The 22,238-nt window shown below is 42.5% G+C and overlaps 1 protein-coding gene across 1 annotated transcript in view; it reads right to left on the bottom strand.

The window, feature by feature from the left end:
• Nucleotides 1–5,006: 5,006 nt before the first annotated feature.
• The window catches only part of crhr2 (corticotropin releasing hormone receptor 2), a gene marked incomplete at both ends in the record, with an annotated part of 31,555 nt that continues 14,323 nt past the window's right edge, over nucleotides 5,007–22,238 (bottom strand). Inside the window, 10 exons of the mRNA XM_084481029.1 lie at nucleotides 5,007–5,147; nucleotides 5,816–5,857; nucleotides 6,577–6,712; nucleotides 7,277–7,362; nucleotides 7,771–7,843; nucleotides 7,945–8,005; nucleotides 9,838–9,991; nucleotides 10,189–10,306; nucleotides 10,681–10,787; nucleotides 11,486–11,571. Of these exons, the coding sequence (XP_084337155.1) occupies nucleotides 5,007–5,147; nucleotides 5,816–5,857; nucleotides 6,577–6,712; nucleotides 7,277–7,362; nucleotides 7,771–7,843; nucleotides 7,945–8,005; nucleotides 9,838–9,991; nucleotides 10,189–10,306; nucleotides 10,681–10,787; nucleotides 11,486–11,571 (1,004 nt within the window). The remainder of the gene's footprint in view (nucleotides 5,148–5,815; nucleotides 5,858–6,576; nucleotides 6,713–7,276; nucleotides 7,363–7,770; nucleotides 7,844–7,944; nucleotides 8,006–9,837; nucleotides 9,992–10,188; nucleotides 10,307–10,680; nucleotides 10,788–11,485; nucleotides 11,572–22,238) is intronic.

Below are 22,238 nucleotides of genomic sequence, written 5' to 3'. Positions count from 1 at the left end.
TAAAAAACATTATTTTAATGAAATATTTTAACTTGAAACGGGTCAAATCTGACACCACAAACACAATAGGAAACATAGGACCCTGGAAACATAGGAGACTGGGAACATAGGACCTGGGAACATAGGGCCCTGGGGACATGTGGAGACTGGGAACATAGGACCCGGGGAACATAGGAGACTGGGAACATAGGACCTGGGAACATAGGACCTGAGAACATAGGAGACTGGGAACATAGGACCTGGGAACATAGGACCTGAGAACATAGGAGACTGGGAACATAGGACCTGGGAACATAGGACCTGGGAACATAGGAGACTGGGAACATAGGACCCTGGGGACATGTGGAGACTGGGAACATAGGACCTGGGGAACATAGGACCCGGGGAACATAGGACCTGAGAACATAGGAGACTGGGAACATAGGACCTGGGAACATAGGAGACTGGGAACATAGGACCTGGGAACATAGGAGACTGGGAACATAGGACCTGGGAACATAGGAGACTGGGAACATAGGGCCTTGGGAACATAGAACCCTGGGAACATAGGAGATTGGGAACATAGGAGACTGGGAACATAGGAGACTGGGAACATAGGACCTGAGAACATAGGGCCCTGGGGACATGTGGAGACTGGGAACATAGGACCCGGGGAACATAGGAGACTGGGAACATAGGACCTGGGAACATAGGACCCTGGGGACATGTGGAGACTGGGAACATAGGACCTGGGAACATAGGAGACTGGGAACATAGGACCTGGGAACATAGGAGACTGGGAACATAGGGCCTTGGGAACATAGAACCCTGGGAACATAGGAGATTGGGAACATAGGAGACTGGGAACATAGGAGACTGGGAACATAGGACCTGAGAACATAGGGCCCTGGGGACATGTGGAGACTGGGAACATAGGACCTGGGAACATAGGAGACTGGGAACATAGGACCAAGGGAACATAGGACCTGACAACATAGGACCAATGGAACATAGGATCTGAGAACATACACGCTGCTTTTTTATTAGAAGGGATATGAAAATGCCATAATATCTACACCGTTATGAAGGGATATGAAAATGCCATAATATCTACACCATTATGAGCACTTGAATGACAATTATTGTCATGTCTATAATTAATGAAATGGCAGTCGAATGAAATGGAGTTCAATGCAACAAGGCTAGCTTCGCTTCTATTTGACAAACAACTGCTTTGGGCACATCAGCTATCATTCCCAATCGTAGCTATTGCAACTTGGTATTCCCTTACCAAATGGGGAGCACACATTAATGCTAGCAGAGAGAGCCACTGGGGCTGGAAACAAAACAAAGCTGGAAACAAAATCAACAAATAAACGACAGCAATACATCAGCCCAGCAGGCTGCACGACTCCTTTAACAGAGCTGTATAGGATCCCTGTCCCTGTGTTGCTGGGTCGAAAACATAGTCTTAACATGAATGTATGATAGGCCTCCGACACCGACTTGTTAATCAAAACAAAAATGTCCTGATGAGGGGGGGGGGAGGGGGTCACTTATTTTCTTAAGTGCTGACTTGACCTACTGTAGAGAGGGGCTTGGGGCACACTAGGGAGAGCAGATTGCAGATGTCTGCCAAATGAGGCCACGCTGCACGTTATTTATAACTGTTAATTGTCGTTGGAACTGAATCAAGGTCTGCTCGGACTGTGAGGAACTGCTTATCTCACTCTGTCCTGAGGGGGGAGTGGGCCTCCGTGGATATATTTGATGCTCCACTTCACCCAAGCCCAACCCCGTGGTTACATGACAGAACTAAATCTACATATTACATAAGCTGGCCAGCACTCTGCTCAGACCACGCATAGTAAGCCAATCATTCTAATCAGAGTGATAAAAGAATAAAACGATAGTTACATCTGCATGCCGCAGTGTCAGTAAGCCTGCAGATGCCCAGCCCAGATGTCGTGAGTCATTAAGATAAAGCATTATCGAATCATCAGCCCTTTGTAAACACTTTTTGAAGGCATGCCGTGTAATGCTTGAAGACAGGGAAAAGAGCAAAAACAGAAGCGCATCGAGCAAGCATTTTCCATTAGTGCAATTCATGACAAGAAAGTACAAAGGCCAACTTTAATCAATCCAGCCCAATTCCCGGTTCCTTGAGTAAACAAACTCCAGGCTGTTTTAAAAATTGCCGGTTATAGGATCCAACCACCAAGTATAAGATTTTAATTATATCTTTCTTTTGCATGGGAATGTACAAATCTCATTTGATCACAGACCAGTACATAATATACAGATACATGTTTTTCGTACCTACAAATGTACATTTACATTTGCTTTGTAAGGCAACCTGGGTGGATAAACACAAACTTTTCAAATCAAATATCAAATGTGTACATGTACACCAATAACTTATGGAATCACAGGTCACAGACACTATATATAAAATATTGGTAACACTTTAAGATAAGGGTATTTAACCATGAATTAACATTACTTAATGCAGTAATAAGCAGTACCTAACAATTAACTAATAGTTCATTAATGATTTAGTAATTGTTTACTTATGGTGGTAACTTAGGTATTAATTTATACATTATTTATTTATTTTATATTACTATAATACTGTAATAAATTCTATACTATAACTATTTATTATTTACCATTAGTTAACATGAACACCATTAGTAAATGATTACTGGACCTTTAGTTAACTCTTAGTATATGATTAATACTGCATTAACTCAAGGTCATTAACGGTTAATTAATGTACACTTATTGTTAAGTGTTACAAACACAGTTTTTAACAAAGGTATATAAATCATGCCCTCGCTCTTATGATCTATGTACAGTGCACAGCCGCAACAGTATGTATGTTTAGCCAAGTATGTTTGTAGATAAGTAAATACATGTTAGACTCTTTGGTGATTTCAAACATATATATATATATATATATATGTAAAAATAATTTCCCAAACTGGGCCAGCAGGTCAGTTCGCCTGTACCTGTGTTCATGTTGATGTATTTCCCTATGTGAGAATGTTTTTGTATGGGTTTGTTTATATATAATTGAATGATCATCAAAGCTGGAATATACGTTTTAAAAGAGAGTTGGTCCAACAGCACGAAGACACAAACATCCGTGCAATACGTTTATACACAATACAAGAAAGGAACTGCACCTGGTAGTTCAAGGACGGATGAATGAATAGCATACGTTCTGCATCTTAATCACATCGCATTTTGAGGCCCTGAAAAGATTGTATCATTGTGAAAATGTTAGGGCTAAATTGGGAGTAGGGGGGGTCGCTGGGGTTCACTCATGATGGGGGTTCACTCATGATGACAAAATGTCTTTAAACCAAATGACATGACTTTTAAAACTTTATGCAACTCAATCATAATGTGAATTACTACCATCTGTCATTGTTAAATTGTTTGACACCACAAATTCATCATGGGGGAAAGATTGGTCTCATTTCGGTCTCATTTCACCACCAGTGCTCCGACCCCTGCTACACATGCACCAGCCTGCTTATCTGGGCTGCTTTCTATCAGCAGCCATAGCACGCTGCGGCGGGCTAATACAGAGAACATCCACCTATTGGCAGTGAGAGGGGAGTCCATGGCGGCTTCCCAGCTCCATGTCGACGCCCTCAATCCCCAAATTAGGGTTCGCCCTGGAGGGGGGCGGCTATTTCGTGAGGGTCATTTCCAGTACCAGCAGTTCCGGGAGTTTTGACCTGAGCAAGCCTTTGAAGCAAGGTTTTTATCTCTTGGACCAGACGCAGTTGGCGCTTCAGTGAAAGGAACCCACGCAGGAAACCAAACCAAAAGAAAATCTCTCAACTGATTTGACATACGATCTGTGTGAGGCTTGCTTCGTATCAGAGGGCATGCAACAACGTTTCTGTGTACGCTGTTGACATATCTTTGGGTTGAAGGGGGGGATTATGATGACCCCCGACGTGCATTATTAGCATAACATAATGGGTATAATTATAGTGGAGATTGGAGGCATTGAAATGTTTGTGAAGGGCTCATTCATCAGCCTCCAGGGGATATGAGTAGAACAACACAACACACGTGACTGGTCCTAATGATCTAAAACAGTGGGCTTAAACAAAATCAAGCCAAAACAATCCACAAACGGCTGTGGCTTTAGGAGAGGACGCTCACATTGTGAATTAGGAAAAAGAAAAGCAATGACAGAACTATACAATCGTGGGACCCTTGGAACTCCTGGTGTAATGTTGCAATGACTTTTTTGGAAAGAATGGAAAAAGGCAAAATTCTGTGAACCAGGATGATTATCTCCATAATAACGCACACGGCTTTGTTTGTAATTGAGGCAATCCAATGACAGAGTGTGCTCAAGGGGCTCTTTGATAAAATTGATGTGGATTTGGGAGAATCAAAGCCCTAATCTTCATCAGGCTGATTCCCCTGCTATTGTAAGACACCTCGCCTTTCCTCAGAAGATGATCATGCACTAATTGTATCCGAGCGACACCCAAATGGTGAGTCCTTGTCCTCGTGAATATGGAACAGACTCAATGCACCGGCTGCCAGACACGACACCATATTTTTGTTCTGCAATGCGTGGAATTAGGTTCCAGTTTTAAGTAAGCCACAGATACATAAACAAATGTACTTTCCAAAACGGACACCAGATATATAAATACACAGAAACACCACAAGCATAATGCATGGGGTCCACATCCACCCGTACTCCATGGCTCCTCTTCTCGCACAAATAAATTAAAAGGAAACGCCCCCCTCCCCCCCCCGATACGTCTGTCACCACACACTGGGTAAACCCGGCGGACGCTTATGGATTTCAGTCTTTTTTCCGCCTCGTCTCACCCATGGTTCGTACTCGACAACAACGACAACATGAGTGTCTCCGTGGCAGTGTTGTTTCCACCTCAGCCCCCCCCTCCTCCTCCTCCTCCTCCTCCTCCACCTGCTCCACCTGTCGTACCGGAACTGGTGGAGGATCGGCCCCCCGGCCCCTGGGGTCACATGGCGGTGGTCTGCTTGATGCTGTGGAAGCTGATGCGGCTGGGGGAGGTGGGGATGGACATGGCCCGGGCCACCCGCACCCGCAGGGCGTGGTTGTCTTGCCAACGGTGCCACCTTTTCCTCACGGCGGAGCGCACCTACCGAGAAACCATGTCATGTCTTGAAAGAGAGCCGGCGTGCGTTAACGTCTGTGTGGGAGGGTGTGTGTGGATGACGGCCTGTTTAAGCAGCCTCACCTGGCCCGAGACAGACTGCTTGGGGCTGGGGGGGGGGGCTGCTTAAACCAGCGGTCATCCTCACACACTCCCACACAGATGCTTTTATCCAAAGGGACCTATATAGACTTGGCTCAAAGAACCACCAGTGAATGATGAATTGGAAGTGCTGTTTCAAGTTTCTAAAACTACACAGAAGCAAAAGCAAAACGAAATTATAGCAATAATTATTTGTGCCTGATCCAGATGCATTTTATGATGCGTACATGCAACAATTCTTAACACACATGTTTACTGCTTGGCCATTGGGACTGAATGGTTTGCACAGGAAAAGCAAAAGGGTACATTTCAATTAACCTTTTAATAATAATCATAACATAAAGTTGGATATGGTTTGTTCTTATGAGTTGGCCAACCGAACGAGGAATTGAACGAGTTCAAAGGTAAACATAGCCTCAAGAGCGATATGCAGGGGTTAATGAAACCCATGTGAACCTTCATAGAGGAAACAATTAACATTTAAACTTGACATTTCAAATGAAATACATGAGCGCGCCACGGAGGGCTCTAGCGAAAGGCTGTCCACTCACCTCTCCGTTTAGGAAGCAGTAAAACACAGACACAAAAAAACCCTGGAACAGACAAAAAACACAAGAACAAAGGCAGCTGGGTTTGAGTATGCAACCCTCACACAACACCCACTGTGTAGACACAACCTCCAGAAGAGAGTGTCTCTCCCCGGCGTCTCCACTGATGAACGCAATCTAATATGCGCAATTAGATTGCTAACGCGCTCTGAAATGCTTTCAAGACGACCAGTGTGTGCTCGTGCCAGTTTGTGTGTTTGTGTGTGTGTGTGTGTGTGTGTGTGTGTCTTTGTGTGTGTGTGTGTGTGTGTTTGTGTGTGTGTGTGTGACGGGACCGCAGTGGCCTCGACTGGTTTCGTGTATTTTTTCCCCTTGTCTGACTCATTCCTGACGAGTAGAAGACAAATACCCACGCAGAGAATAACACCCACTCCTCGGATCTCATGCTGACAGTTGAGCACTAAGCATGAGCTACAGGGAGGCCTGATGCTGGGAGTTGGTGTGTGTGTGTGTGTGTGTGTGTGTGTGTGTGTGTGTGTGTGTGTGTGTGTATGTGTGTGTGTGTTTGTGTTCAAACAGTGTACGAGGATCATCATCATCGTCATCCTGTTCCCTCGCTTCTGAGCTGAAAGCTCGCCCCCCAAAGAAATAATGGAACAAAACTACCGGGACTGTGGCTGATGATGAAAGGAGTGTGATTCGATTGACTGAGCGGTATCCCCGTCGCCCCAGCCCTCCCAGGTCATTAACCTGCTCCTCCGTACCTGAAACGACTGCAGGAAGGAGTTGAAGTATATGAAGACTATTTGTGAAATATCATCTTCTCCAGGGTTGACGAAGAAGAGCATGTAGGTGATGCCCAGCAAGGGCAGTAAAACCAGTGTTGCTTTCACAGCCTTTCTGTGTAAAAGGAAAACAGAGAGAATGCCTTTAAAATGGTAAAAACAACACAAAGGCCAATGAACGGAACCGACTCGTTCACGGGTCAGTAAGCACACGGCGGAGCCACACAGAAATTATTCTAATGGGTTTACCGGAGAAGTTCACTCATTAGAAATCAGTGAACCTGAAATCACGAGCAGTGTTATGGTTGAGACTTATATTTCTCGTTTGATTCCTGCTAATGACCATGGGAACAATAAAACAGTTGATAATAGTCATGAAAATTGCACAAAATTACGCATGAACATTGTGCTCCATTTTCTAAACTGGTGATTTTAATTGGAAAAGTTACTGCCTAACATTTACATAGGAGAGACCCAGAGACAATGTATTGATTTCCCTTTGAAAAAGTAATTGACAATGTGTTTGCTCGGGTTGAATTTTGCACACAATCACTTTTAATGTTTAATATATCAGTAATTAACCACTCCTGAAACACAGCATTAACTGGCCGTTTGAGCAGGTAACAGTGTAGAAAATGGGTAAGAATCGCTATATTGATCCAGTACACAGTATACATACCTGTACTGTATGGTTTCAGAGGTAGTCGAAGCTCTCAGTTTGGTCATGAGAATTCTCACTATGTTGAAGAGGAAAACAAAGTTTATCTGCCAGGAATACAAAGACATGAATTAATGCCAACAGAAGTGTTAATTAGCCACACTGAAAGTGCACAATTTACCGAGTGAGAGAAATTGGAACTACCTCATTATAAATAAACTTGGTGAACAATTTCATAGTAAGGTAGGCTCAGTTGAGCAATAAACCACAAACATGATGACACCTATTGTTAGCAGCCAAACGTGCACAGAGAGACACCCTCTGAGTCAACACGTGCACGTTCAGAAGATGAGAGAGGCAGTCAGTTCACTTTATGCTTGACCACATATTTCACAGGTCTGAAAATGTTATTCTTACTTACATTCACATTGAAAATACAATGTTGGAGACATGATACGTGACACAATAAAATACCTTAAAGTGTAACATTATTAATCAGGTTCAGAATTACTCACCAACAGTACCAGTATCACTGGCCCTTGGTAAATATAGTCCATATATTTACCAGGCTCCTTGCCAAACCAGCACCTTAACACATGAATGAATGAATGAATGCTGAGGCAAACCCAGGTGTAACCACTGTAGTCATATGTCATGTGCAGAGATGCAGAGCTTAAGGGGACACTTACTGTTCATTTTCATAATACAGCTTTCCAATGGCCCAGGCAACAATTATAGGACATGGAATACCTAATCAAATGAAAATTAAACGCTCATTTTATAGCGTGTTTGCAAAGCACTAGTATGCAGTAATGAATGAGATTAGGTAATCTGAAGAGGTTTCCAGTGGAAAAGATAAATGCCATTTTGAAACAGTGGCGCTGTGCTCAATTAAAAGTAGTGGACGACACCACTTCTACTTTGAACAAGGCCAACACAAACCTGCCAATTTACCTCACTAGAAAATATAACAGGGCAATTATTTAATTCATGCCTCTCACGGATACTATCGCCTTCATTGTTCGGTCTCACTCTGTAAGTGAATACAAATTATTGTCCGGCTACGATATGAGGCGTAAAAGGTAATCTAGTTAGTAAGCAGTTGAAATGGTCCTTGTGTGTACTTCTGTAGAGGGGGACTCATTTGTGGCGTTGTTTGACAGCGTCTAAGACTGTATCCTTTCTTTGCTCCTTGCTTCTCACAAGCTCCCTGGTGTCAAGATGGATTTAAACTGTTCCACTTCCTGTGATCGGCTGACGGACGCTAATTAGCGGATGTCTTGAGACGACCCAAAAACGTAGACTCATTACTCGATTGGATGGGTGAGTCTGCTCTGTTAAATAAATCATCCGCAGAAGGCTTCAGGACTCTCTTTGCTTGCAATATTCCTCTCCTCTATGAGCCAGCATAGATACACAATGATCAGTACAGTTGGTCCATTTAAAATGAGAAGATGGATGTTTGTTTCTAACATCTGTAACTTTAGCAGGGTATTGAGATGGATCATAGAGTCCCAGAGGATGCACTGAAATCTCAACATCAGCCGACACAACACCGGCAGAATATACGTTTTTAACAATCTGATTACACTGCATATTGTACAGTTGGAACATTGTAATAGTGCATTCATTCAACAAACAAAACATCTTAATAATTTGGCCTTAATCTATCATAGCTTACTGACAAGTTATTCCTTGAATACATATTCTGCTTATTATGATTAAATGTTCTATTTTCTACATATCGACAATGTTGACCTTGCTAGCTCAATCAGTAGAGTGCTCGGTAGCTGCTGGGGCAACACATGCGAAGCACGTATGCACTCACACTCACCAGATGCTTAAGTTAAAAGCATCCACCAAAAGTGAATATATTACTTATAATTATATTGTATATATTGTTCACATCATTAGTATTAAATCGTCCTAGACGTACAGGTTTATAGTACACCGTGAGTGGCGCACATCCCGCTGCACCTGTTTACGTTGGCTCCATGAAAGCATCTTGCAAAGTAAACCACTTACATTAAGCCCCGGCTCTTCCTCTGTGTGCGCTGTGCTTACATTGATTGTGACGCGCACCAGCCCAACACGGCACTGCGGCGGCTAAGTGAAACAGCAGCGTGCGCTCGTCGGCTCCCCAGAGCGAGAGCGTTCAGGCAGGGTCTCCTGCCTGCCGCTCCGTGTTCTCCCTAATAGCGCACGTGGAGACGGGCCATTGTGTATAATTGATGTGGTGCTGAACTGTACTCTACATCTACTTCCCCACCGAGCACAACACACCGTTTCTATCTCTGGTAGTCACAGCGAGCGCGACTCGACTTCCATGCGGTTCTCTCGAAGATTGGGGGGGGTTCAAATGAAGCGGGAGACATTCGATTGAATGATGCGCGCCTCTGTGACCCCGTTAACTACCTTTCCTCGCAAGAAGGCTTTCATTCAAGCGAACCTCGTAAGCTGTGCTTTTTAAAATAATTCTATGAATATCTACCCACCTGAAATAGATTTGTTCCTGTGAAAGTGTGAGGATAATATTTTGGGCTGGTTGTTTTTTTTCCTGCTTGTTTGTCTGTTGTACTTACACCATCCAATGAAAAGGAAGACCCACTTTCTAAGCTTGTCCGTGGAATAGGTCATTACAATGGCTGTGTGAAGGTAGCATCCTTCAACAAACATCCAGAAAAAGTTAGTCACCACAAAGTAGTTGTAAATGGTCGTAATAAGCCGACACCAAGGCTGCAAGAGAGGATGGTAGTTCAATGTCAATCAAGACAAGCAATAATTCTGTAATTAAATTTTTTATGTTTCATGAATGTATCAAGTCTGAAGATCTATCAGACACAATCTTTAGACTACATTCATACTACACTTATTGAAAATATTAATAATATATCCCAATGCATGTTTTAGGAAAAAAAGGTACTAGTTTTTACCTCATTGCTCTCGTGAATATTGTGATCAATCAACTGTAGCAGAAACCACATGACGTTTCGTAATATGAAGGTAGTGATTAAATTCCAGTGGATGATATTTCGAAGACATCTTATGCTCCTATGGAAGAGATCAGAGGAGTAGTTATCAAAGGAGTATTTTTCTTGTTCATATTTATTGTACAATAATGAGTTCATGCAGCTGAAAGATATGTTCTCTTTCTGCATGATGTAAGAGATAGTTAATGCTGATTTGTCTCTGCTTCTGTCAGAGCAGATTGGGGATACATTATAAGTAAATAGGGTAAGAAATACAACATGCCTTTCAAAGGGCTTATGCATGTAAATGTGCTAAATGGCCAGATCTGCTCATTTGACATGAACGAGTTAATGACAAGGACGGCTGTCATTGGCCGTTAATTGTATGTCCGTGACTGTTTGTGAGCCGTCATATGCGTGTAGGATGTTTTTGGGAAGGACTATTTGTGTACTTGCCTTAAGCACAGGAAGAGAACGAACGCCACGACCAGGGCTCCCACAGAGATGCAGTGGCCGAGGTAGTTGATGATCAGAGCGATCTTATAGTGAACCGGGTATTTTCTCTGCAAACACGTTTTGCATGGGTCGTTATTATAGGGTTACACATGACACGAGCAGGTCAATGTTCCCCCCCAAAAAAATCAACATCTAACTGTTTCAAATGATTAAGGTGTTTGGGCGTGGTCGGGTTCTCAGTAGGTGGAGGTGAGGGGGCGTGGTTGGTTCTCAGTAGGTGGAGGTGAGGGGGTGTGGTTGGTTCTCAGTAGGTGGAGGTGAGGGGGTGTGGTTGGTTCTCAGTAGGTGGAGGTGAGGGGGCATGGTTGGTTCTCAGTAGGTGGAGGTGAGGGGGCGTGGTTGGTTCTCAGTAGGTGGAGGTGAGGGGGTGTGGTTGGTTCTCAGTAGGTGGAGGTGCAGGTGTTTGGGCGTGGTTAGTTCTCAGGAGGTGCCGGTGTTTGGGCGTGGTTGGTTCTCAGGAGGTGGAGGTGTTTGGGCGTGGTCGGGTTCTCAGTAGGTTGAGGTGCCGGTGTTTGGGCGTGGTTGGTTCTCAGGAGGTGGAGGTGTTTGGGCGTGGTCGGGTTCTCAGTAGGTGGAGGTGCAGGTGTTTGGGCGTGGTTGGTTCTCAGTAGGTTGAGGTGCCGGTGTTTGGGCGTGGTTGGTTCTCAGTAGGTGGAGGTGAGGGGGCGTGGTCGGGTTCTCAGTAGGTGGAGGTGCAGGTGTTTGGCCGTGGTTGGTTCCCAGAGGTGTGGTGCTAAACTCCTACCTTCTCCTCCAGGATGGGCTCACAGCTGGAGTAGTTGCTCCTCAGCGCCCAGGTGCCATTATCCATGCACTCTCTGTATGCACTTCCTGTAAAAGGAAGGACAAATGCACATGTAAACATTATATAACGTGTTATTACTTATTCTACTAAGTGTATTCAGCAGGTGCTTTATCCAAAGCGACTAACAGGGACACTCCAGCTTAGAGCTGGTAGAGGGTTAGGCCTCGCGGTCCAAGATGCATCAGGTAGGTGGTGGATATGGGGATTGAACCCAGTACAAGAGCTGGTGGGGTTTGGGGATTGAACCCAGTACAAGAGCTGGTGGGGTTTGGGGATTGAACCCAGTACAAGAGCTGGTGGGGTTTGGGGATTGAACCCAGTACAAGAGCTGGTGGGGTTTGGGGATTGAACCCAGTACAAGAGCTGGGAGCGGAACAACCCTGCCCACTTAAGAACAGTTCTGGGAGAAGGATGAGGTACCACCCACTGAAGTGATACAGTACAGTATGAACAGTTTAGTATAGTATGTATGCATGAAACATAAACAACAACCAACTGAATTATTTTCAATGAAACTAGTTTAATAGAGTTATTAATGTTGTGGGTAAATAACAGGTGATTCATATTCAGGCCAGCAAGCAAGCTTGAAACTCAGTTCAAAGTTTCATGCAGAAATTGGTCAATGATACTTCCAAGGAATACAAAGTAAGGATTAACATTTTAAACGTATGGTTGGTTTATGCAAAGCCAGCTGAACCCCTCAAATAATTTGCATATTTTCTGATAGAGCGCTCCATAATCATCTTGAGTGACTTTTGAGGTACCTTTTTTCACAATTCGTTTGAGTGACCTGTCAATTGCCGTCCTGGTATGAAATTTATATAGCAGACCTGAAGAAGTCTCTTATATGCTTTTAAATATAACACAAAGATGGCATTGATAGTCTATAGTCTGTGTTTTGTGAAGCATATTTAAACACACACTTGATGAGGAAAATTTGTCAATCTATTTAAAGTGTCAAAGGGGTTTAGAGAGTTCCTCGAACTTCAACTATAATAGCGTGTAGTGTTATACAGAATAAATAATAATAATAATAATAAAATAAAATACAAAGTACAAGCTTGAAAATAATATCAAGAGAGATGGCAAAAGAACGCACCTTTCCTTTCGACAGCCAGTGTGTTTATTATAGTAAGTGGTCGACAAGACAGTAGACACAAAATGATTGGATGTCCTTGGTGGGTTCAAACTACGCACTCCAACAGCTTGGGAGGCTGGTGCTCTGTGCAGACAGAACAGACAGCCAGATGTTCTGTAAACATTCCCCTCCCGCGGTGATGTCATGAATACATCTTATCAAATACTGGTTGTCTGGTTATGCTTTTCTCTCCCAAAGCAACAGATTCAATTTGCCTACTGCTGAAGCTGAGCTCATGCAAATGGTGGTATGAAGACAAATCGTCTATGTATCTAACCACAAGTAGACCATGATACTATTGTCAAGTGTAGAGTGCTGTATTTACAAAATATATTCCAGGGAATGGTCGTTCCCTTTGTTTTTGGTGAATATTCTCCTTTTGAAAATATGTTCTGTTTTGTTTACAGCCAGTGCTGTACATGATCTCTCTCTAATCTCTTACTCAAACTAATCATGTATACTGAGCAGGACAGGACATGGCTGTATGTGTGAGCCCCAGTGCTTAAGATCCAAAGATATCCCAGAATATTCAGTTCCTGTATGCAAAGTGAGTTGCTATGTTGGAAGAGCTACTGGAATGACAGCAGGTCTTGTTTGGGTTTGTCTTTGAGCAGTTCCACTGAGGCAGGGCTAATTTAAAGTAATGGTGCAGCCAAAGCACATTACACACACGCTGCCCATCTGTGCAGTACACACAGCACAGCTCATTGTGTTCACCTATGCCTTTCCCCGCCGCCCCCTGTGGCAACCTGCAAATTATTGAATTAAACCCTGCTTTGATGGATCGCACATCGCACCTTGTTGAATTTACACTGACGTGTACGTCCATCATTTCACACAATTCAGTTTTCGTGCAAAGTTGTTTTGTATCTGTATTTTTGTTGAATAGTTTTAGTTGTGTGCTCTCTGCTTTGAGATGATACTGATGACAGCTGTTGACTCCTCCCTGCAGGATTATCGAGATGTCTTTCATTCAGACACAGTTGTGAGTACCGCAAACAACTCTCTCTTCCTTTCGCATGTGTTCCTCTACATGTGAGACCACAGTATACAAACATAACATTGAGTCTGCCAAAATAAGTCCCTTGCTCAGACTGCACAGCCTGCTCCACTGACGTGAACAGGATGTGTAGTTATTTATTTGTCTGTGTGTGAGGGATCATTTGTTTGCAGCATTTGTCAACATTTGCCAGCACATATAATGACATGCTAAGGCAAACATCTGCTGAGCTGTAATGTACCTTAAAATCCTTTGTTTCTTGTCTTAGTTAATATGGTGATGTGGTGGATACAAGCGCAGAAGACTCCACAATAGGAAATGTGGATTGTAAAAGCATTCCTTTTAGCTAAATTTAAAGGCAAGGCAAGGCAAGGCAAGGCAAGGCTCATTCACGTTTATCGCTGGATTGGTGTTCAAGAAAAAGAACATTGTCCAAAGAAAGCCTTTTGTACTGTTCTGCTGCAGTGGCAACGTAGCCTGGATACCAGACAGATCTGCGAGCTCATGTTTTATTTGCTCTGGCGTTTGTGTCTGGCCTGCCTCCCGTCTGATTTCCAGCAGACCAGGACCGGGTCAGGCCAATCACAACCGTTATATAATATATAATGTTATATAATATATAAAGTTATATAATATAGGCCAGGTTTAATATGATGAAGAGGAGCACCCTATGGCAGCATCGTTGAGGAATTCTCATACACAACCTAGATGGCTGTGGCTGATCCTCAAACGTTTCTTTGGTCTGATTATTTGTCTGTCTGAAAGGCATTTTGGTCTGAAATCTAAAATGAATGGTCTGGTGCCACCACCCACTCTGCCACCACGGGGTGGTGACCTCAGTGATAGTCAAGGTTATCAGTGTGGCTGTGGGGAGATAATCTGTTTCCATGCATCCACACACTGAGGCGGTCAGCCCAGGCTGTCCTACAGTCAGGGTTTCTATTGTCATGGGAGGGGGTGATGCATTTTCACTGTAGCAGCCATGGCTGCCAGACACACCAACAAGGGAAATAAATATGCATATTCATTTTTTGCAGTGAAGTCATATAACTAAAACAGCTTGTCTAACAACATGTCTAACAAACTTTGCACTTAGCTGTGTAGTGCAAAAAGCCTTGACCATTATTTATATTTGTGAAGTGGCGATAGTTCACAAGTTAACGATAGCAAAACAGGGATAACACACACTTTTAATTAATGGTGCTATGTTCTTACTGATATAGACGCCCTCCATGTGCATGCAGTCACAGACAATCCTACAATACAATTATTTTTTTATGTTTTCTTCATCTCTGAAGGGCTCTGCATATTGAGTACATTTCAATTTGCTATATCTTCTTAAACTTGTTTTGCAAACGTAAAGTGTTTACTTATGGTCGACTCATTTCTTCTTACATAATCCTTGACAACTCAAATCACCCGGCACAGCTTTTGTTAGGTTCCAGTGTGCAACCTACACCTGAGCCCTTCCAGGCATGCCTTTGCTTTTGCACCCGTCGGAAAAAATAAATGTCATGACCCTGAAGGGAGCAGGGCAAACCAGGGCACATGGTTACATGGTTACCAGTCTCTCCGCCGGCTGAAGACTTCTGACATGGTGATACATGACAACAGCAATCAGGGTATCGGGTTCATAAGGACGGCGGTGGATTCACAACGCACCACAGGGGCCAGAGGAGTGGTGCTCCGACTTTGTTTTGTTTCCTCAGATATCGATTAGAGCTACTTAATGAATGGTTTGTTTTGTTCTGAGTTCAAAAATGGACGGTTTCAAGCTTATTGGTGTTCAATGTACGATTCATGACTTTGCACCACCACCACTCAAGCAATGTGTGTCATTCTGCAGGGATAATGTCAGGGTATCTAGGGCTGCAACCAGAGGAGATTGTACCACAAAATTTAGGAAGACCACTTTTGAGCAATCAGCATTCTCATTCCAAGCTGGAAACTGGAAAATGGAACTCAATCCCGCTCCATATTAGGGACTGTGCAAAACGGTTTTAAAAAGTCTCTGAAGTCATGGCTAAAAGACAATAAATCATGCAATCATTGATCCTTTTATATGGAACACCAAATGTTTTATGTATTTTGTATGATTTTTACCCTGTAATGTTGTTGATGCTGTTTTTGGTATTGTCCGTAATGTTTAGTACGTTTTCTATTGTCCTTTGAACTCCCTGCCCAGGGACAACAGATGCAAATGAGCTATTCAGCTCACTCTGGTATAGAACCTGTTCTGTACACGGTCCCTGTTAACTAAACCAATAAACTAAACTGAAACTAAACTTATTTCCCACTGTGTGCATAATGTAGCAGTGGGTGTGAGGTGGAGATGGGATGTGCTGTCAGAATCTGTAAAGGCCCTGGGCTTGGATTACTGAGAGAGGTAAATGAATCACTGGGATGTTTTGTTTGTGTAAATATAGACCTGGGGCTGGGAATAGCTGAGGAGAATAATTCATGGGAATAGATATTATATGCAACTATTCTGAATACGTTTTTGGCAACTTTTGCCTTTATTATCTTCTTGAAAAACCTTCCTAAGCAAATCAAACGTTTTGCTTGGCTAACCAATCCCATGGTATTAAAGGTAATTTAAAAGGAATGAAACTACTTTACATAAGACCAAACATTTTTGCTTAGGAATTATTAATTACTATGCATATTTATGCAATTATGAGACGGCATTCTGATCTCTTTTTGAATGCAGACATGGCAATATCCCCTAGACATCCCAGGTCGTTATTTTTACAGTTTCCCAGGGGACGCTACAAACCTTTGACAGAACTCAAACACGTAAGCTCCTTATGAAAATGTAATAGAGACTTGATATCTGACTTCAGCGCAGAATGCCTCTTCAGCAGCCGTCTCTGCTCATGCTTGCTTTGGCGTGCTTCAGCACATAGTGGAGATGTCCTTAAAACAACACACACCAGCGTTGGATCAGAGGAACAGGCTGTCAGAAATGTGGCAGAATTCCCGGTAGCTGGTTTATTGTAAGTCGTTTTTGTTTGTTCCTTTTAAATGCACTTGTCACAAACATTTACTATTACATGAATGTTTTGAGACTCCCAATAGGATATCCCTTTGTGTAACATCTCCCATCACGCAAGCTTGTTTATTGTTTTTCTGTTTGCAAATGAAGACGTCCAAGGTTTTCTTTTACTGAGAACTAGGGCCGTCTAGCTGTGGTCGGTTGGTTGGACAATCGCTGGTGTTACTTTCACAAGGAAAAAAGCTTTTCTGAATCCATCCTTTTGGGGTGTGGGAAGGACATTTGCAGACCGATGCATTTCATTCTTGAGTGATATAGTGCTATATTTTGTAAGAAATAACATTTATTATGAATACAAATAATATTGAAGGCTCCGTAGTTTGTTTTTATAATCATATTGTTTGATAGACTATAATACATATGACAGAAGGTCCAAACACCCCGTATTCACAACTTTGAATTGATACCAAAGAAGTCGTCGGCCTGACAGCATTTGGTTAAAAAGGACGACAAAAAGAAGTAGAAGAAGAAGTTAGTAAAAGTATGTAGGCATATCATCTAAAATCCTAATGCATATTATTTTTTCCATGTTGTCTGCGATTTTCCGTCAACTTTCGAGTTTAACGTTCAATGGGACTTGAGTGTATTGGCACCTTGGCACAAATCGCAGCGCCATCTATTGGGACCCATTTTATTAGACACAGAACAAAACAAACAAAACGTCAAATCCAATCTTCGGCCGCGTGGTGTCTTTATACTAGGCTGCCCGATACTGTGGCTCGTCTGGTGTGCTGACCGCTTTATAGTGAAGCTCTGCAGTAACAGAGCTGCAGTAAGACCAAGAGTCGATCTGAAATCCACTTACTTGATATTTAGGCAAACAGGTAGAGTAGACTGCACTGTGGACGGTTCAGTTCATCTGGAGATAACATTCAGATTTATTTTTATTAGAATCGTAGAATCCTAGAGTCGTAGAGTTGGTTGAATTTCTGCCCTATTGGGAACCCAACAACAGTAGAAGGATGCCGCTCCTCCTCTGGCTCGGATTGTGTGCGGGTGCGTGTGTGTGTGTGTGTGTGTGTGTGTGTGCGTGCGTGCATGTGTGTCTCTGTGTGCTTGTGGCCTGTGTGTATGTGTGTGTGTGTGTGTGTGTGTGTGTGGGTGTGTATGTGTGAGCGTGTGCATGTGTGTGTGTGTGTGTGTGTCTCTGTGTGCTTGTGGCCTGTGTGTGTGTGCATGTGAGGCCTTTCACTCCTGATTAACTCCAATCCAACTCCGTGATGCCATCCCGTGACTCTTTTTGCGGTGACATCAATACTGCATTTATTGTGACGTATCCACAATATCAACAGAAGAGTGGAAAGCAGACAGAGGTTGGAACGCAAAATATGGGCGAGTATAAAGCAGCTAAACTCTGTGCTGCCAAATTTCATGGCAGCCGCATGACAGAAATGTTATCAACATGTCAGCAACACGTCAGTATAACGCCCACCCGCTCCGGCGCTCTAATTCTCCAGACTTAAACAAGGGTTAGACACTAGAGGGGCAGATTCTGACATTTGTGTTCACACATACAGCCCCACAGGGGATAATCCTGAGAATGTCAGACTTTTGGTGCATGTTTGAAAGGCCTATTTGTGTGTTGCTCTAATCCTTCTAATCAAAACATTTGGCTTACTATTACCCGCCACCAACTTTCAGTTATAATTACACAGCCAAAAAGAGGATGTGTAGAGAGGACTATCACCAAACATACACATCCTGCTTCTCCAGGCTGTCAAAGTCACTCTATTAACACACCAGCAGCTCAGAGCTACTCACGGCACAAGATATCTTGCAAGAACAATACGATGACATGGGAAATTAATTGTAAAAGATAGCAATGCCAAACTAGACTTATCTTTGTCATGTACAGTGTGCTGAGAAACTATAATTGAATAAAGCCTCAAGGGAGAGGAGTCAGATAAGATAATAATGAGTACAACACTGCGTTGAGAGGCCATGGCCTGACACTGAGGACCCCTGCCAAGCCAAAACAAAGATTAATAAGAACTGCAGTAAATAAGATATAAGAGAAATAAATAAGAGATATCTTGACGCGATGCAAGTGCCATTTCTAGTCTCTTAAATGACTGGAGTGAGAGCAGGTGAACGTATGAAAGAGAAAAAGCTTACCATGTATCTCCAAAAGTTACGCTAACGAAAGCAAATCTCGCCCTTCTTGCATGGCCTCCCCGCATGTGAAAACAAAACGCTTTTTTACGTCACGCCTGATGAACAATAAAGTAGTGAAAGTGAAATTAAAAACTGTTTACATCAGCCACGATGCGAAGATTCAGCATATTCCGATAATAATGGCTCAATACTCAACATATACAGCCTAGTGAAGATTAGCGTATGCTCCGACCCTTCACCAAAACGTCCCATGTATTGAGAGGGTTAAAGTTTACCGGAGTTTCACTTTTTAATCCAAAAGTTAAATAGTGTAGCAATGGCTGTTCGCAGATGAGGGGGATATGATAAGTGGGTGTGTTTTGGAGCATTTAGTTTCTCTGTTCAATAACGAAATAACTAATCACACTTTTCTTAAAAAGTTGGTATCCAAAACTTCATGTTATCAAAAGCAACCTATATTAACGTACCAAAGTGCAAGTAAACATTGGCTTGTAGCGCCGACTACTGTCAAGATGAATGATCAATACATATAATAGATGTAGTATATGTCTATTGCTGTACTTTACTTTACTTTATCATATCCTTTTGCGGCTAATATTTAATTAACGGTTTGGTGAGCTCTTCAAGAGAGAAAGAAGCCTACTCTTCAGCTGGTGAAGAAAGAGGTAACCGCACTTCACTGGATTCCGGCCCACTTGCGTGAGGGAGGACCAATGAGCCCAGAGATCCCCACGTTGCCATGTTAGCTAAGCGCTACCTGGCTGTACGTGCTGCCTGTCCCTAGCGAGAGGCTGTTCTCCACGGCGAGACATTGTTAGTGCCAGCAGATCTGCCCTTTCTGCAAACAATGTGGGTATGTTAATAAGTCTGAAAAAAAAAAATACAATGAATCTTAGTACAAGCTGGCGATTCTAATGTGAAGCAGATCAAGAACGGAACAAGTAATTTTTTTACAGTTTAATTTCTGAATGCTGTACCTTAATGGATATTTATTTACCGTAGTATATTTTTATTTACCGTTACACCACTAATCCATACACAGCATTTTATTAAATTCAGTTCAGATCAAAGGTTAGCGATGAGACTGCTTGCAAAGGGTGACAAGATTCACAATGTAACGGTTCTGAGACTGGCTCATCGTAGTGACGTGAGCTGTCTGTGGCTACTGCAGCATCAGAGAGCATCAGAGAGACAGAAGGCTTACACCAACATTATGCACGTGGTTGGGAGCTGGCAATGCACCAATTTATCCAACAACAAAACACAAACATCAGCGACTGTATCCCACCTGAGGGGTATTCCATCAACCAAGCTAAGCTCAAAGCCAGGCTTATTTTGCTTAGCCCGGGCTTATTTTGCTTAGCCTTCTTTCAGCTAGAATTGCCTTCCATTAATGTGACTTAAGGGACTCTCCGCTAAGTAACCATGGCAACTTATCTGACCAAACTAACCTGGTCGGTAGCAGGTTAACTGTCAGGCTAACTTGAGGGGTGTTTCAGAGAAATCCATCTGTCTGAAACAATTGTACCATCAGAAAGTTCCGCCAAGCATAGTCCTCACGATTTTGTCATAAATGTACATATATGAAGTACAAACAGCGTATATTTTCACCAAGGGTCTAAGATTAAATGATGCAAATAAAATAATTAAATGAATTGCTATCTATTGTTACCGTGGCTATTTTCTCGACACATTTTTATACAAATCTATGTATTGTAACAAAATCAGGAATCAGCAGTTGGATGAATGGTCTAGCACTGGCCCTGTGATACACGCAACCTGAGTTCGCATCCAGAGTATTTCATAGTATTCTTGCCATAGGCTTAACTTTGTAATTCCCTTTATTCATTTTATTAATTCCCTAATTTAGAATATTCAAAGAAATGGAAAATAAATGGCATGAGAAGTTTTTTGATTTCTCCAGTAATGCTTCCTATATTACTATTTTTGTGGGGATTGAACCCCGGACGACTGGGTGCAAGTCCGACACGTTAACTCGAGACTATGTCCCTGATTTTAAAACCATGGTCAATATTCAATTAAAATATGTTACGCTTAATACTACTTATGCATCCAAGAGAACAACCATTTTTTTGCCAGACGGCCTATCTGTTTTTATTAATGGTTACGGTGTTCCCTTTTTGAGTTATATGCTTGTACTCCGCATAGACCTCCACAAGCAGCTTCTGTTCGCTGCTGGAAAAGATCCCGCTTGGTCCTTTTCGGACATTTGATCCATGATTCGACATTCACGGTTATGGGCTGGTTACATATCTCATGAACGTGTGTAATCCAGGATATCGTTAGCCTGGCTTGAACTAACCTGAGCAAGGCGTGGCTGAACTGCGTTGATGGAACGGCTTAAGCCTCAAGTGGAAGTTGGCGCTAGTTCTAACCGGGCTTAATCAACTAAGCACCGCTTTCGTTAGCGACTTTGATGGAATACCCCTCTGGTCTCCTCACTAGCAGTTTGTGTATGGAGCCAGAGGTGTGTTCGGATTACGCAGTTTAATCAATCAATTCATAGTAACGAGTTACTGAACGAGTAACATGAGTTACTGAAAGCAGTGTTCTGAATTGGGATCAATTAATCGTTTTTAAACCTATGTTGTGAGTAATAGAGAACAAAATATTTAAAATATTGTTGCAAGTGGCCTGTATGCATGGCCTTCACATGGTTTTTGCAAAGCTGTACATGTCTTAAAGATATTGATGTGGATGTTGCCATCATTCTCATATAATGCCTGTTTTTACATTTCTCACAGTGCTAATATGTTTTTGAGTTTCTGAAAGCAGTATTTTAAGATGGGATATATGTAATTATAATTTGTAAGCCCATGTTGCAAATATAACAACAACAAAAAAACTTTAAAATGTTGATGCATGATTGTGAACTTTATGGAAATAATACAATTCCAGGTCTTCTGGAAATGTTTTTGGTCGCTGTGTCATAATTCAGCTTAATATTTAATATATTGTTGCTTAAGGCACACTCATTAACGAGAAAATGTCCGACTGCCACTGCATGTTGAAAAGGTTGCTGACCACTGTTTTATTTTATACAAAGGTATAAAATAATCGAAACTTCATTCACTCTCTGTGTATAGATCAAGACAGACCTGAGGAACAGGCTGCAGGGCAACAGTCTGACAGCCTACATGAGAATCAGTATAAATGGTCCACCTGTGAAAGAGTTTAATTACAACAGGGCCCTTGAGTTCTTTGTTAAACCAAGGAGGATAGCCTGTAGCGATGCTACATGTCAGCTCTGCCATAAGTAGTGACTGACTTTGCACATGTTTTGCACTTTCTTTAGTTAAAATTGCACAAATTGTTCTTGTTTCAGATGCTGTTTAGCACTTTATTTATTTATATTTGCTTTGTT

Source organism: Micromesistius poutassou (genome assembly GCF_964030765.1).
Source record: "Micromesistius poutassou genome assembly, chromosome: 16".
In the NCBI taxonomy this organism is placed as follows: domain Eukaryota; kingdom Metazoa; phylum Chordata; class Actinopteri; order Gadiformes; family Gadidae; genus Micromesistius; species Micromesistius poutassou.
Note: the sequence above shows the minus strand (reverse complement) of the source record. Positions and strands in the feature narration are given on the sequence as shown.